The 16203-nt window shown below is 37.0% G+C and overlaps 1 protein-coding gene across 2 annotated transcripts in view; it reads right to left on the reverse strand.

Moving 5' to 3' along the window:
* Positions 1–12076, reverse strand: part of LOC121417527 (PAX-interacting protein 1-like) — a 35494-nt gene extending 23418 nt beyond the window's left edge. For both annotated transcript variants that reach the window (XM_041611250.1, XM_041611249.1), the window contains exon 1: positions 11884–12076. In XM_041611250.1, the coding sequence (XP_041467184.1) occupies positions 11884–11979 (96 nt within the window). In that variant the 5' untranslated portion in view covers positions 11980–12076. The remainder of the gene's footprint in view (positions 1–11883) is intronic.
* Between the last annotated feature and the right edge of the window lie 4127 nt (positions 12077–16203).

Raw genomic sequence — 16203 nt, forward strand, 5'->3', positions numbered from 1 at the left:
ATCCATATTACTTATGAATTTTCTTATTACAATAATATTTATTAATAATCATAATTCAAATTTTATTATTTGTTTAATAATAATTTTGCTCTATAAGTGGTTCAAGTGGTTCAAGCGGTTCAACGAAATGTCTGAGCAGACAGAATAGACTGAGCAGATGCTGTAACCAGAGAAACATCCAACCCAGCACAGAACTACTTCTTAAATTCTGGAATCTTAAACATCGTATCCAGAGCGAATTGAGAAGTGCATATTGGGCCTATATTGAGGATATGATCACACCAGACGAACAGGATGAGTACAATGGAATGAAGAAGTTTATCAAACACAACAGGACAGACCATGCTGGCATCACGCAGCTGACAAAGGATGGTAGACACATACATGATGTGAAGGAAATTGCTGACATGTTAAACCAAAAGTTTGAATCGGTGTTTACTCAAGAAACCGAGGTACCCAACGATCTTCTTCCAGAAGTCTTGCCATATCTAGATATGGAAGATGTTTTGATAACCACATCAGGTGTTCAAAACTGCTGGACAAGCTTAAGGTCCACAAAGCTGCTGGTCCAGATGGAATTACTCCAAGGATTCTTCAAAACCTTATCAAAGCACAGCTCCTGTGTTGGCTCCCATTCTAGCCTGTATCTACAACAAGTCACTGGAGTCTTACCAGACAAGTGGCGACAGGCAAACGTGGTCCCTGTGTTCAAAGAGGGCAAACAGTCAGACCCAGCCAACGGCAGACCAATTTTCCTCACATGTGTACGCTGCAGGGTAATGGAACACATCTTAACCAGTAACATCATGCAGCAACCAATGACATATTGTATCCTTTGCAATTTGGCTTCAGCTCAAGAATGTCATGTGAAACGCAACTTGCTGGGTTCATTAAAGATCTTCAGAACAATATGCAACAAGGAAAACAGACAGACATTATTGTACTGGACTTGAGTAAAGCATTTGATAAGGTTGGACATTATCGCCTTGCCAAGAAACTGCAGTACTATGGCATTAGAGGGTGTACTGTGAAATGGATCAAGAGCTTCCTCTCCAATCCCACTCAATAAGTTGTATTAGAGGGAACAGCATCCTACACTGGCCAGGTGCACTCAGGTGTTCCCCAGGGCTCCGTCCTTGGTCCCTGCCTTTTCCTGATCAATGACCTGCCAGAAAACCTCATTTCCACATACGACTATTCGCCGTTGGTATGCTAATGTACATAAGAGTAAAAAATGGTGTTCAAAATATTTATACGTGTGAGGAACTCCATGTTGGCTCCTAATCACCAATATTTAGACTGAGTTTTCTTTCACCTTTCCATTGATACCTAAATTACTTCAAAGGGCTAAAAAACAAAAAAGTTAGAGCCCTTTGATGACTTGGGTTCAAAATGGTCACAAAATGGTCACAAAAATCGGTTATGCACTCCATTAGACAGGAATAACCGTCGTTTCTGGGGATTTATTCAACAATTTCTGACATTTTACTACAATCCCCATTCACCGACGGTAATGTGTCAGTACGAGCCTGCATGTGTAATCTGGTCCGACAATTCGGCGGACGGGTTTTGTCCAGATTTTTTACTTCTTTTAGATTCTAAATGACATTATATTATCTTGGACGAAGGTCCACTATTTTCGTTAGACTCTAATCTTTCTATTGATACTATATACATTTTATAATATTTCGAAAATATACGTTACCGATGAGTTATTCCCCGGGTTATTCCTTATTTTTTTACTTTCTGCCGGAGAGGAAAATATGGCAGCCGTCAACGAGTTGTGCTTTTATCAAGGCTTTCCGATTAAATTTTCGATATCTTGGCCAATCAATGCGAGCGACAAGTTCCAAACGCACGCACATCAATATGTCCAAGCGCAAAGCAGCGGCCTAGCGGCACAAATCGCGATAGGTAGCGACTGGTAAATACGTCTGTAATGATGATGACGTCATCCAAGATGGCAACTTACGTTTACCAACGAAAGGATCGAAGATGACGATGTTTTGATGATCATTTCAAAAGAATTAGCGATAACTGCGGTCTAAGGTACGATATTTCTGAATTTTAAACATTTTTTCGTAAATATGGATGTGATTTCTTCTTCATAATATGACATTTTATGTACAAAAAAACGATCGGAAAATCGGGTTTCCGCTGTTAGATCTAACGTTACTGCTAAAATACGTTGTCTGTACGTACGGGCCTCCAAGCTTTTCAGTCTATGTCTATGAGTGAGCCAACGCAGTTCAGCGGAACAACCAAAATACAGAGACTGAAGCTTTTGGTCTAGCACTCCATTGACTTTACAATTTCATTAAGAAAATGACCACAAATTTGGATAAATATGCGTGACTTAAACTGGAATAACTTTATAATTTCTTGATGAAAATTTGAGTTCTTGGTATCACTTGAAAGGTCTTTTGAAGGGCTTTCAAATGATACCAAATTCATTGAGATTTGAGGATTTTTGGGGTTTTTTTGTCACATACCTACACTAATAGAGACAAAGACAACATCAAGAGGTCATACAAGTCACATGTGAGACCAATTCTGGAATATGCAAATGGGATATGGTACCCAAGATATACCTCTGACCTGAAGGCTGTTGAGAAAGTCCAGCGACGAGCATCCAGGCTAGTACCAACCCTGAAGGAAATGGACTATGGCAGAAGGCTACGTGCAATGAAATTACCTTCCATCAAGTACAGACTACGAAGAGGTGACATGATTCAAGTCTATAAGATAATCCACGGCATTGATCATGTTGATGATGTGAATAGAGACCTGTTCTTCACATCAGCTTCCACTCAAGCAACCCGTGGTCATCCTTACAAGCTTTTTCTGCAAAGGAGTAGGTTGAGTGTGAGGCAAAACACCTTCAGTGTTAGACAGCTGGCAGCCGTCTGTTTCGAGGAGTTTTTTAATAACATTTTTGTTATTTCTCCTCGTACACAGACGGCTCGCTATCGTGCAGCCACCATTAGGGGACTTGCAATGCAAAATCCCCCCGTCGGGGCTCTTCAATTTTTGTCTTTAATGAATAAAAATTTCGAAAGTTAACACAAACAAAATGCAAATTAATATTCCCTCTTGGCATTAATTGCCAAAAAACGGAGAAAAATCAAGTTAAAAAGGAACAAAAACAGTGACTTACCTCGGCTGTCGCTCAAATTCACTTCCCCGTTTTATCCGATCTTAAGTACATAAACATATGGTAGGTATGTGACAAAAAAAATGAAAATCCTCAAATCTCAATGAATTTGGTATCATTTGAAAGCCCTTAAAAAGACCTTTCAAATGATACCAAGAACTCAAATTTTCATCAAGAAATTATAAAGTTATTCCAGTTTAAGTCGCGCATATTTATCCAAATTTGTGGTCACTGTCTTAATGTAAAGTCAATGGAGTGCATAACCGATTTTTGTGACCATTTTGTGACCATTTTGAACCCAAGTCTTCAACGGGCTCTAACTTCTTTGTTTTTGAGCCCTTTGAAGTAATTTAGGTATCAATGGAAAGGTGAAAGAAAACTCAATTGATGTGTAATCATTTCACTTGGTAATTTTTCTTCTTATGTGTAAAATAATTTCTTTTAATTAATTCTAATTAATTATGCAAATTACAATTACTCGCCTCTTTTTTTTGCCAAATGAAAGTGATAATGAGAGATAATTTGTATATAATTTAGTTGGCATCAAAACAGCATCATGTAGATAATTTCCTAAATGAATTTGTTTAAAGTATTGTTTTTGTAATTTCTAATGTATTTCTTTGTTTTTCTGATATAAATTACAATTAGCTCTTTTTCAACTTTAGTATTGTGTACATGTATGTATGGGGTCTTTTTTTTACAAATGAAAAATATAATTCCTTTTGTACATGTACTTTGTATGGTATAAAAATACAAGTGTGCTTTTCTGATGTATTTGATTGTTTCACCAATTCTTTATGTATTTTATTGTTTCAACAATTTGTTTATAGATGGATAATGTACCTTTCATTTTGGAGACCGTGGGCATTTGATTACAATTTTTTTTAGGAAGGATGAGCAGCAGAGTCTGAGGGTGTAAAGATGTAGCATTGCATGTAATTCAAGTATCAAGAAGGAAACATAAAAATTAAGCTTTAATATATGCATTTCTTGGATATGTATGATTACAACAAAGGCCATGTTCGAGCACTCCTTTTTTAATGAAAAATAAGTTCATATTCTAGCGTGAAATCACTGCACATAAATAAAGCTCTGAACAGCAACAAAAACAGGCATCAAAGCTCCAACACTCAAAACAAGAGAACAAAAGTGACACAAAAACTTATACAAATCCCATCCCCATTTCAACTTATGAACACAACCCTCCCCCCCCCCCCTGCACCCTTCTTGAAAAAAAAAATAATTATAATAAAATAGAAAAAAAATGAATAACATAAAAAAAAATAGACAATAGAGCCATGTGGAAGTGAAATATTTCCTCTGAGAGTGAAAAATTAAACAAATTTTTTGCATTTTAATCATGGGCGGAAATTGGCCCCAAAGGTAGGGGGACGCTGGCATCGGCGGCAAAAGCCAACAGTTTTAGGGGGACCACCAAATTATTTTGATAATCAAAAAAATACACCAAAGGTTATCAACCAAAAATTATAGGGGGACGCAGAAAACTAGATTTGACAAGCAAAAAAAAAAAAGAAAAGAAAAAAAAAGGTTATCAAAAAAAAAAAAAAAAATTATGGGCGGGGGGGGTACACTTCCCCCAGCTTTCGCCGCCTATGGATGCTGGCAACTCTGACAAGTTAAAAAAAAAAAGTTTATCCCCAAACTGTTGTAAGGTCATTTTCACCCCAAAAAGTTTGACCAAAAAAGAAAAAAAAAAAAATGTATTATTGTTACATGTCCCCCTATTATTTTGGGTAGGGGGACGTGTCCCCCTGGGATTTCCACCCATGAATTTAATTTTAGAAAAGTCAACATTGATATTCCAAGATCCACTGTCAAAAGCAAATCCAGTTTCCAAATGAAACGATTATCAACCACCTAGACTCTTGAGTCACATAACCTTGGGATGATAAAATCTTTCTGTGACAAATGAATGTATTAAAATCAATATCAGAATAATTATCTACGGTATAATGACAGAGATTTCCCAAAAAAGGCACAACATAATCATCAAGTAAGCAATTTACGATCTAGTTCAATCCAGCATGAACGACTCACTATCGACCGCTCCCATCACCCTGCCAACCGCAGGCGCATCGGGCAGCTCGACTGACGAGAGACCGGCTGTGACAAGGGTAGCATCGCCCTGCCAACGGCAGGCGCATCGGGCAGCTCGACTGCCGAGAGACTGGCTGTGACAGGGGTAGCTGGCATCTCTTATATCTGGACTGCGCAACGTCAGAATCGCGTAAGTTTGGATTTTTTGATAATTCAGATATATTTCCAGTCAAATTGTATACCTAATCGGATTCTTGTTTTACTTACCATTAAAAAATTTCGAACATTTACGCGTCCAAAAATTTGATGAACTTTCAAGCTCCGATATCCACACTTTACAGGCGAGTATCCACATTGAAATTTATATGTACAGAAAGAGCACATCTTCAGCTGTCTGTTAAAAGGCACGAGATTGCACCTACTATGTGCGCATGCACATTAAACCCCATTTTCAATGAGCCACCCAGAGGCGATGCCACTCGTAGCAAAACCCGCGCGAAAACCGTGCCACCAAAACCAGCGCTCGCGATGCCCCGTATTCGCACATAGCTACATATGGCCATTGAGTCCCCTGTACAGATCACGCTAAAACTTCGGTCTCTGTATTTGGTGAGTGAAGCCAACGCAGTTCAGCTAAACAACCAACATAACAGAGACCGAAGCTTTTGGTCTACTTCAGTGTTAGAGTGGTGAGCGACTGGAATTATTTGCCTGCTGAAGTGAAGTAGTCACAGCATCAACAGTCAATCACTTCAAAACAAAACTAGACAAGTTTTGGTCTGCATGGCATTATGCTCATGCATGGGATTAGTACTAGTCACTGCATTGGCACAGCAAAGGACAAATAGCACAGATAGCGATTTATCCAAGCTAGGAAGACAACGTACAGTACAAGATAGACCTGGAAACTAGACTGCAGACACAACTGTATTTTTTCCAGTAGGCCTAGATGCGGTATAAAGGTATAAAAAATAGGCAGTGTATACAGCCACACGCGTGTGTCTTTACCATCCAGCCACACGCGTGTGGTTATATCCAGAACACCTATCTGTGGATACCGCCACACGCCGCCAGTAATAACAGTAAAACACGTATGTAGGTCTGACCGTCTATATCACGATCAAAATAACCTCATTTCTTCATTAAATTCTTACATTCTAAACCCCTTTGATATCCTTAGATCGTTTCAATTTCATTCTCACCGTCTTCTCTCTCCTTGCTTTTCTTGTCTTGTTACAAAAGGCCGCCTGTTAAATAGCAAATTTCCACACTTTTTCTACTTGTGTCGATTCTCTACTGACTCTAGGCTATGTGCGCGTACGTGCGTATGTACGAAACTCGGGATTCGTGCATGCTTAACGCTTGGTACATAATTCGTACCAAACGTAAACCCAAACTGTGTATGTCTACTACTGCGCTGCGCTAACGCTGTATGGGTCTGCCACCGCGAAGGAAGCCAGAATCGACACAAGTAGAAAAAGAGAATTTGCTGTTAAACAGACGACCGTTTGTAACAAGGCAAGAAAAGCAAGGAGAGAAGACAGTGAGAATGAAATTGAAACGATCTAAGGATATCAAAGAAAAATGTCAAAGGTAGGCACGGCCGTAGTCACTAGATGGCGCTGTCGCGGAAGTGCTCAAAATTTGTACGTAAGCTTCGTCCGCTTGTCAATGAGTGAAATCGCATAGCGATGCGATATCGTCAAAATTAAGCCCCTGTCAGCGCGGATGAATATGATATTTTCTCTTTGTGATTGTCCTCCCGTGCGATGAAAAATATGTCATCGTAATGCATAGGACTTTCGCGAGCTACCGAAGTCATTTTCGTGCCCCAAATTCCATGAAATCTTCCAAAAATAACCATGAAAGTGTCGGTAAGTCAAAAGTGTCGTGAGTTGCTCTCAATTCTTACCTTATTTAGTTGTATTTCTTGCAAAATGGGTCTCGAAGGGTTCTGGATTTTCCGTTGATTGTGAAACTTGAATTGATTTCCTTTCTGTGTCTTGCAGTTAAATTGCAGCGCGGGGAATCGCAAGGGCTGTGGAAGCCCTTCTCAGTGAGGTTTACAAGCTGAGCTGCCCTTGAATTTGGTCGAATTTCGAGCCATTTTAATCGCGCGCACGGGATGATTAATTAACATAACAATTAGCAGATTAGAGATCAAGATTACGTCACGTACGTGCGTACGTGTGATACACAGAAATGAAATAGAACTTGAATCACACCGAATCACAGTCAAGAAATGCTCTGTTTTCTTTGTTTGCTAAATGATTTCCTGAATTTAAAATCATGAATAAACACCAGAGTAATGACATGAAGGAGATAATCATGGTCATATGAGGAATAACTAAATATTTTCTGAAAACGAGTGAATATGATGGGGCAATAATGTGCATGCACTGGAAAATGAAGTACATTCACCTCACTGTCAGTGCCGTGGTGTCAGTCACTCAGACACAGTGCTGCCTTTTACTGGCATTTTCTTTGCACTGCCGCCGCCACTGGTTTTTCTTTTGCCAACTAGATTAAAACTCATTTATTAATATGTTTATTGCAATTTTTGAATAAATGGTAATACAAAGTGGAAAAAAATGAAGATAAAAATAATTTGGACTAAAATATGCCATCACCCCCCCCCCCCCCTAAAAAATACACACTATCTTGAATGACTCGTTTATTTAATTTGCATTGAAAAAATAAATAATTGTATTTATGCACTTTTTTATTTCTCATTCTTTCTGCCAGAATATCAGATGCCATCATGAATAACCTCACCTCCAGATTGAACTCCTAAACATCTTGACAATGACTATCTACTGAGATATCTTGCCTTCTTGAGATTGGAAGTTTTAAGTTCAAGTCAGAGTGACCTAGTGTGTATGTTTGTGTTTATTTTGAGGAGGACCTCCTGACTCTGTTTTTATTATTTTATTGACTGAATGAATGATCAATACCTAAAAGTGAGAACTGATTTTTGAGGAGAGTACATTAGTGTATGGTTTTGAGTGAATTTGATTTGAGTAACTGTTTTTCTTTATTATTTTTCTCATAATTATTATTTTGCCTTTTATTATATATTTTCAGTTATATATTGTCAGTTACATTAAGTTGAACTTCCAAATTTGATCAAAGTGTTCAATTCTTGGGATAGAATTTTATCAGGTAATAAAACTGAGTTTGATAAATCTAAAAAAGGACACTGAAAAAATATGAACACTTGGAGATGCTCACTAAGAAGAGGAAAAAACATGAAAGGAAATGGAACTTAAGTGGATGTTATAGCATGCCTTTCGCAGATCTCCAAGCACCAGGAATCATAGGCGGCGGAAGTGGGGGGGGTATCCCCCTAAATTTGAGGTGGGGAGGGGACGATTCCATCCCCCTCGATTTTTTGTTGATAACCTTATTTTTTATTTTTTTTTGGCTTGTCAATTTTCAATTTTGTTTCCTGTGTCCCCCCAAGATATTATTTGGTCACTATCTTTTTTTCTTCGGGGGGGGGGGGGGGGGGGGGGGGTCAAAAGATTTTGGCGGTTCCCCCCTAAAATTTTTGGCTTCCCCCACCAATGCCAGGAATGTTGATGTTCAACTGAGAGTTGCTGAAGTGGAATCTCTGTTTGTCTGTGAACTTGTTATAGAGAATGATTATTCCAGGACAAGTTAGATGATATTACCCAGCCCATAGCATACATCCCAACAATGGAATGGAGGCAATATACCCCTGTAATACATGAAGTATCATATTATCTTTAGGTTGGTTTGGAAAGTAAGTCCTCTAGTCAATATTAATGTCTGCCCAACAAAATGGTACTATCTGGCAATTTGGTGGTTCAATCACAAGCAGAAAAAGTTTAGTAAATTGACACTAGTAAGACAATTAAACAAATATAATACAGCCAAACTGTCTGACCCCTTACTTGACTATTGACTTAACTAATTATTGAAAAATGACAAGGATGCTTAGGCCCTTTGTAACCATTTCATTGGGCAGACTGAAGCAGATGACTAGAATTCATACTTTCATGAAGATGAAGGAACATCAAAATGATTATTACAATTTAGCAAATATGAATTTATAACACTGTCATGGTTATAAAAAATAATGAATTTCTATCAAGTAAAATGACAATACAATGTAAGACATAACTGCAATAAAGTAATTTCATTTCCAAAAGATATCTTCCATAATTTAATAACCAAATTTCTTAAGATAATATTTCTTCTGCACAAATTGTATGAAATGCTCAGTGTAAATCATGCTGTTTATAAATCTCTAGGAATTTTTTTTTTTCAAAATGAAAATACATGTAAACTTAATCAAAACCAGGGGTGGTGGATCCAGGATTTATCCTGGGGGGCACATTTTCAGGATGAAAATTTGTCAAGCAAAAAAGGGCCTTAGGGGGGGGGGGCATTCTTTGATGAAAATTGCATATTTTCATTACATCTTGACTCTAGCTCTCAAAGGGGGGGGGGTTGAGCTAGATGTGCCCTCCCCCAGATCCACCAGTGATAAAAATCAACATTTATGAAAGATTGCATACCTTATATTCTGAATTGGTAAATTCAATGCATATGTCTACAAAATGAAACTGACATGTTTGGATAAATTGCTTATTTTTGTTTCAAGAAAGAATTCATCAATAACAGCTTAGAGTTATTGAGATAACATCAAGAAAAAATAATATTCTGATATGCAATAACTATATCTATTTTATATATGCTTTTTTTCCAAAAATTTAATCCTTGACATGGGGGGCTGGTTTAGTAGTCAAATTCACCCCCCCCCCCTGTTAAGTAAAATGCTTTATCAAAATAAGATTATGCTATCATTTACAAATTACTGCATTTTGGAGCCCATTAAAATTCAAAATGAATCATAGAGGGCAGTGCCACACCTTATTCACTGAAATTAAGGAGGGGCATGCACAGCTGAAAAACTATCAGCAGGGGCAATAATTTTCACTGCAATGTTAGATATCCTAAAAAATCCTGAAAACACATAATTAAAATGAAATTAAACTCCCAGGAAGTGCCCCTGTATACTATTACAGCCCTTGACCTGTATATTCTCAAGGGGTTCAATAATTCCTTCTCTTCCCTTGTAGAGTCGGTTCGGGTGCGAATGTGTCTGAAAAAAAAGTAAAAAAAGGATCATTAGTAAAAATTGTAGATAGAACAGAACATATCATTTTTAAAAAATTTATAAATTTTATAAATTTACCCGATACACCTTTCAAAACTTTTGGCTCCATTATCATGATTATGCCACTGTTCAAGTATTATTTATTTGGAAACCAATGCTAAAACTATAAGGTGAAATGAAATTATATAAAGAAAAAAATATATATTTCACAAAGTATAAAATCATAATGATGTAGGTCATGTTGACATTAGACCCTGGACTGGACTCAAAATTAGATCAAGTGTAGTGTAGACCAAATGTAAATTAGACAAAGTGTAGACCAAATGGCAATTAGATTTTTTTTAAACCAAATGGGTCAAGCCCATTTGGTATATGTATAAAGACTAAATATATGTATATAAGTTAAAAAAAATATAATTAAGTAGCCTAGGTTGTGCTGAAATTAGACCAACTGGACATTTCACAAAATGAGAATTAGACCAAGTGTAGACCAAATGGGTTTAGCCCATTCGGCATTAGACTAAATGAGAAGTGGGCAAATTGCATGTGAACCAAATGAATATACATATTTACAATGTGGAACTGCATGATATAAAGCCAATTTTATGTACCAGTATTTGACAAAGTAAAAAAAATATATAATTATGTAGGTTATGCTGAAATTAGACCAACTGGACATTTCACTAAATGAGAATTAGACCAAGTGTAGACCAAATGGCAATTTAGTTGACCAAATGGGTTTAGCCCATTTGGCATTAGACCAAATGACAAGTGGGCAAACTGCATGTAGACCAAATGAAAATACACCAGAAAACACATTTCACAAGTTGGGACTGATATAGAGAGCCGTAGCAGACGACGGAGATGGGTGCATGATCTGCGTCCGCAAAAAACGCGCACGCATCTATGTACTAACATGAAAAACAGCATATGGGACGATCTGACTTAAAATCGCACATGCGGGGCTATTTGAGAGTCACAGCAGAGGACGGCTAGCAGACGCCGACGGGCGCGCATTTAGCGAGCACATCGTGATCGTTTAAACTATCGATAGTAAGGACAGTGTATTAACAGGGACCCGCGATGTCTATGACTTTTTCGACCCATGTTGGTGCTATGAAACTGCTCTTTTTTGCAGTTTAAATGAATTTTACGTAAGTTTTAAGTGGTTTCACATGACAAATTAGATATTAAGAAATTTTTTGATATCATTCTTGGGGACAACAAACACATTTTGAAATTCTTGTTGTCCTGCCTATCAAAGGGGTTTAGAATGTAAGAATTTAATGAAGAAATGAGGTTATTTTGATCGTGATATAGACGGTCAGACCTACATACGTGTTTTACTGTTATTACTGGCGGCGTGTGGCGGTATCCACAGATAGGTGTTCTGGATATAACCACACGCGTGTGGCTGGATGGTAAAGACACACGCGTGTGGCTGTACGGTATACACTGCCTAAAAAATAACGGGAATAGACACATACGGGACTGGAATGAAAAATTGAAATAATGTAAAAATTACCTCTTCTGAAATTGTTCCAATTAGGTAGTAATGGACATCTTTGAAGAATTCCAAATGCACAAGAGCATTTTCTGGATCCACCATCGCATTTTCCATGACTAAAATAGCTCAATTTTCAAGAAGAAATCGTCATTCTTACTCTCACATAGTCAGGTTTTTGTTCGCGCGGAATGAAGATGGCGCGCCGATGATTATGGAAGGCGAGGTCGACGGTCGGACATAATCAATCGAAATCGCAAACTATTATTGTGTGTGGTGAGAAATCTTCTTTTTTTTTCTTTCCCTCTCTCTCGCTCTCTTTTTGTCAAGTATTCCTCCCCCCCAAAAAAAAAATCAATTTTTGGTACAGATTTCCATTTTCAAAATACACCTGAGTTATTTACAGAAAATTGGCTTCTTTCTTTTTCCCTCTTTCTCATTTTCCCTTTCTTTGCGTCGAATATATAAAATGTTCAAATGTGTGAAGTACGTCGCATTCGTACTCGCAAAATCTCGCAAAGATGCCTTTTTAGCAATGATAGCGTTTTTTTTCCATTAGCTTTTTTTTCAAATTATAATTAAAAAAACATAAAAAAGAGCTTTACAACTTTCGATTTGATTTTTATTTTCCAAACCACTCGCTCGCATAAAAAGCCTAAATATACATCTTAACTATCAATCAGAAATTCCCGTAGAAATCACTTCAAAAAAGGGTTTCGTGCAACTTCTGCTTCTCGCTGATTAAATACAATCTCCATATAGTGAAATTGCACCAAAATGCCCATTTATGACATAAATATGTGAGTGCCCATGCCCAGAAATTTTTCGCTGATCTAAACTTTATTGGAAAATACTCAAAAGAGATGGAGCGGCGTGACCGAGCTTGTCATTTGAGCCTTTGATTGATAATTTTAAAATTTCAACAGAATTACACAGTAAAGTGAATCATAATGAAATGAAGTAGAAACCTTTAGAAAAGCAAAGTTTGTCACTAATGAAGTTCTTATTTTAATAAATACAACAATTAAAAATAACAAATCAGCATATCTTTCTTGTAGAAATCAAATATGATCCAGATCCTTTTGAAATATGCTTTCCCAAGTAAAAGATAAACAAGGATGGATGATATTACAAGTATCTTAGATATGACAAAAATGAAAAGGAAACACGATACGTAACTTTACACAAAAACATATATAACAAAAGTGTATAAGAAACAAGTTAATTACTATACAAGAACAAGCCGACATTCACAGCAAAAACTGTGGTGTTAATCGGTGTACATAGAGGACCACACCAGTTATTTTAATACACCGGTGATAAATTAATGGTGTTAGTTTCACACCGTGTCATTAAAACACCTATGGTTGTTACATTTAAACTCTTTGGTGTTATGTTCAATCTCTAGGGTGTTATTTTAACTCCTTAGGGTGTGGTCCTTTATTAACACCAATTGGTGTCAGTTTTAACACCATAGGTTTTACAGTGTAGAAAATGGAACGGACAAAACAAAGCAAAACAATAAAACAAAGGATAAAAACGAGTAACAGAAAAGGAAACAAACAAACGAAGGAACAAAAAATAAAGCATGCTATAGAAGGAAAAGAGACACAAACGGGAAAAAGAAGTGGAATAAATTGAGAGTGGGAGAATATGAAAGAGCAGAAAAAAATATAAGTAGGCTGTATAATTATTAGTGAGATTTTTTTCCAAACGCTCTATTGAAACTTTGAATTGCAAATAGGCTTATTTCGTAAAGCTTGTGAAAGTGAGTTCCAAGTTTGATGACAGAGGATATGAAAAGACTGTTGGTAAATATTGTTCTTGTAGTAAAAGTCCAGCAGATCTTGTAGGGTAGTGATGAATTTCTTGTAAACATATAGGCCTGGTAGTTCATTTTTATTAAGGTTGTATATGAAAGATCCGAGATTATAATCATGATAATGGTGAAGATCATTATTATAGCAAAAGCTTTGATATAGAGCTATTATGACAAGACTAGGACCCCAAGGAAGAACAGCAGTATTTTGCAAATACAGCTGAATTGGGTGATCCTCCGTTATTGTATGTATCTCTCTTGTTTTCTTAATCTGATTACGGAAATAAAACAAACAAACAAGACCATTCGTGTGTGCCCGATAATGAGAAAGTAAAAGTCTATTCAATATAATGAAAATCAGCACAAACACCCCCTGCAATATAATACCAAAGTTCAGCATGATTCGCCAACGATGACTATACAATAAGTGCTACATGTGTTTATGTGTTATTTTAACAAATTCAGCATGCGCTTGGCGCTCGCATTAGATGACTATGATGAGACATAAATTATATGCCCTTCATGAATTCCTTTAAGAAATAGCCCTTAAAATTTCCCTTTTGAGTCGGGCCAATATATAAAAAAATTAGCTCTGGCTCGCATTGTTTGTTTAGTGAGTCAGGTACTATCATGGTTGCAAACATTTGCTCATAATATCCCTCTTTTAGGTCTGAATCTCAATTTTTTTTTCAGCTCGCGCTTCGCGCTCGCATTATTTGATTTAATAAGATACATTTCCGTTTAATGGGAAAGTCCTTAAAATGTATAATCACTAAAATAAATCTAGTGCTCCCCCCCCTCCCAGCATGCCGTGACCCACGGTACGCCACTGCTTTGGATATCATTATCAAAAATAATGTTATCTCGGATTTCATCAATGATATTGCTGTTCAAGTGCAAAACTGTAATTAATTTTATTGAGATTAAACTATTTTTCATCTTGTCATCAATTTGAAGAATTTGATGCATATACTTTTGGTGAATTTGGAGGAAATTTTTAGTTAAAAGATAAAATTTGGGGCCCGGCAATCGCCCTTTGTCCCCCCTTTTTAAGCGATGACGTTTATTTTATTATTGATATTTTTTTGCTTGTCAAATTTTCCTCGGGATCCGCCCCTGCATGGTACCCTCAAACATATACCCCCCCCCCTTGGTGGTGGGCTATGCAGCAGTGCCAAGCAACACCTTACCCCGTCTGGTAAAAAAAATCCCACTGAAACATTAATTTTCATAATGATGACAAGATTTATGATCCAGTGACTTTAAGCTGTTAGGGCAAGCCTTATTCCTCCTGCTGTATTTGAAAAATGTTCTCTCTTTTTTGTGCTTAACTTTATTCAGCCGTTAGGTCTTGAATGCCACTTATATTTTAAAAGGCTGCTTCCTAACTTCCCATGCTTCGTTTGAATAATTTGAAAATAATACTGCTAGAAGATTTGATGGGTTAATTAAGGGGGAAATTTCTTTGGAAATTACAGAGACTAGAATTGCTGTATTGCCAAAGTAGGCCTAACGTGGCATGTAATCTCCAACAAAGCTGAACTTAGTTTACTTAATATTTAATTGTTATCATTTTTAGTTGTATTCAGGCACGGATCCAGGGGGGCACAGGCGGCATGTGCCCCCCCCCCCTTGAGAAGCAAAATTAAAAAGAAAAATTGTAATGTAAAAATGCATTTTTTTCCATTTTTTGGCTTGTAATTTTTTTCTGGTACGAAATATCCTTTATTTGTGGCTGAAGACCTTGTTTTTTGCTTCTCAAAAAATTGCCCTCCCCCTTGGAAAGTCTTGGATCCGCTCCTGGTTGTATTCTAAAAAAAACATCGACTCTTTCGTGCTTTGTAATTATCATTTTACAATCTCAAAGATAGTTTCCTTAAATAATTTGTAGGGGGTCCGAGTCGGGGTCGATTATATTGCAGACCCGAAACGCACTAAGAATAGTTTTTTCCATGACATTGAGGTTAGGGTTGGGAAATTAACACAACCCTTACAGCGTACGTGGTCAGTCGTAATAATTCATATGTCATTATAATTATTAAGGCTTTGGAAAACATCAATTTTCCTTGAATGTGTCTGTGGGTCAACTTCTGGCACAAGCAAGGATTTTTCAGTAAAAAGAAAATCTACAAGTTTTTGATATACATGTAAATGAGGTGTGGCATGTTAAGAGTTAATTGACATACCCTGAATCCCTCTCATAAGCGGAATTCTGAGAGGAAAGGATGACTTAGATAATTTAGTTCTGAATGGCAATCATATATCCAAACAAAATGATTATCATACTATCTATAAAAAAAAAAAACCAGCTCGATCGGGGCCCAGCTGTTTTAAATAATATGGGTGTGATTGATTTAACTTAAACCCACTCTGGTGAGCTATCAGTGCGATTGTCTGAATGATTATTGCTTCTTTTTTTGGCAAGTATGTGCACTTACCTTTGTAATAATTAATTACTATAAAGGGGCGGGCGGGGACCGTTTTCAATTATCACCGTGACATGGGGATGGGGGCACTAAATT

This window comes from Lytechinus variegatus, chromosome 6 (assembly GCF_018143015.1).
Source record: "Lytechinus variegatus isolate NC3 chromosome 6, Lvar_3.0, whole genome shotgun sequence".
NCBI classification, from domain to species: domain Eukaryota; kingdom Metazoa; phylum Echinodermata; class Echinoidea; order Temnopleuroida; family Toxopneustidae; genus Lytechinus; species Lytechinus variegatus.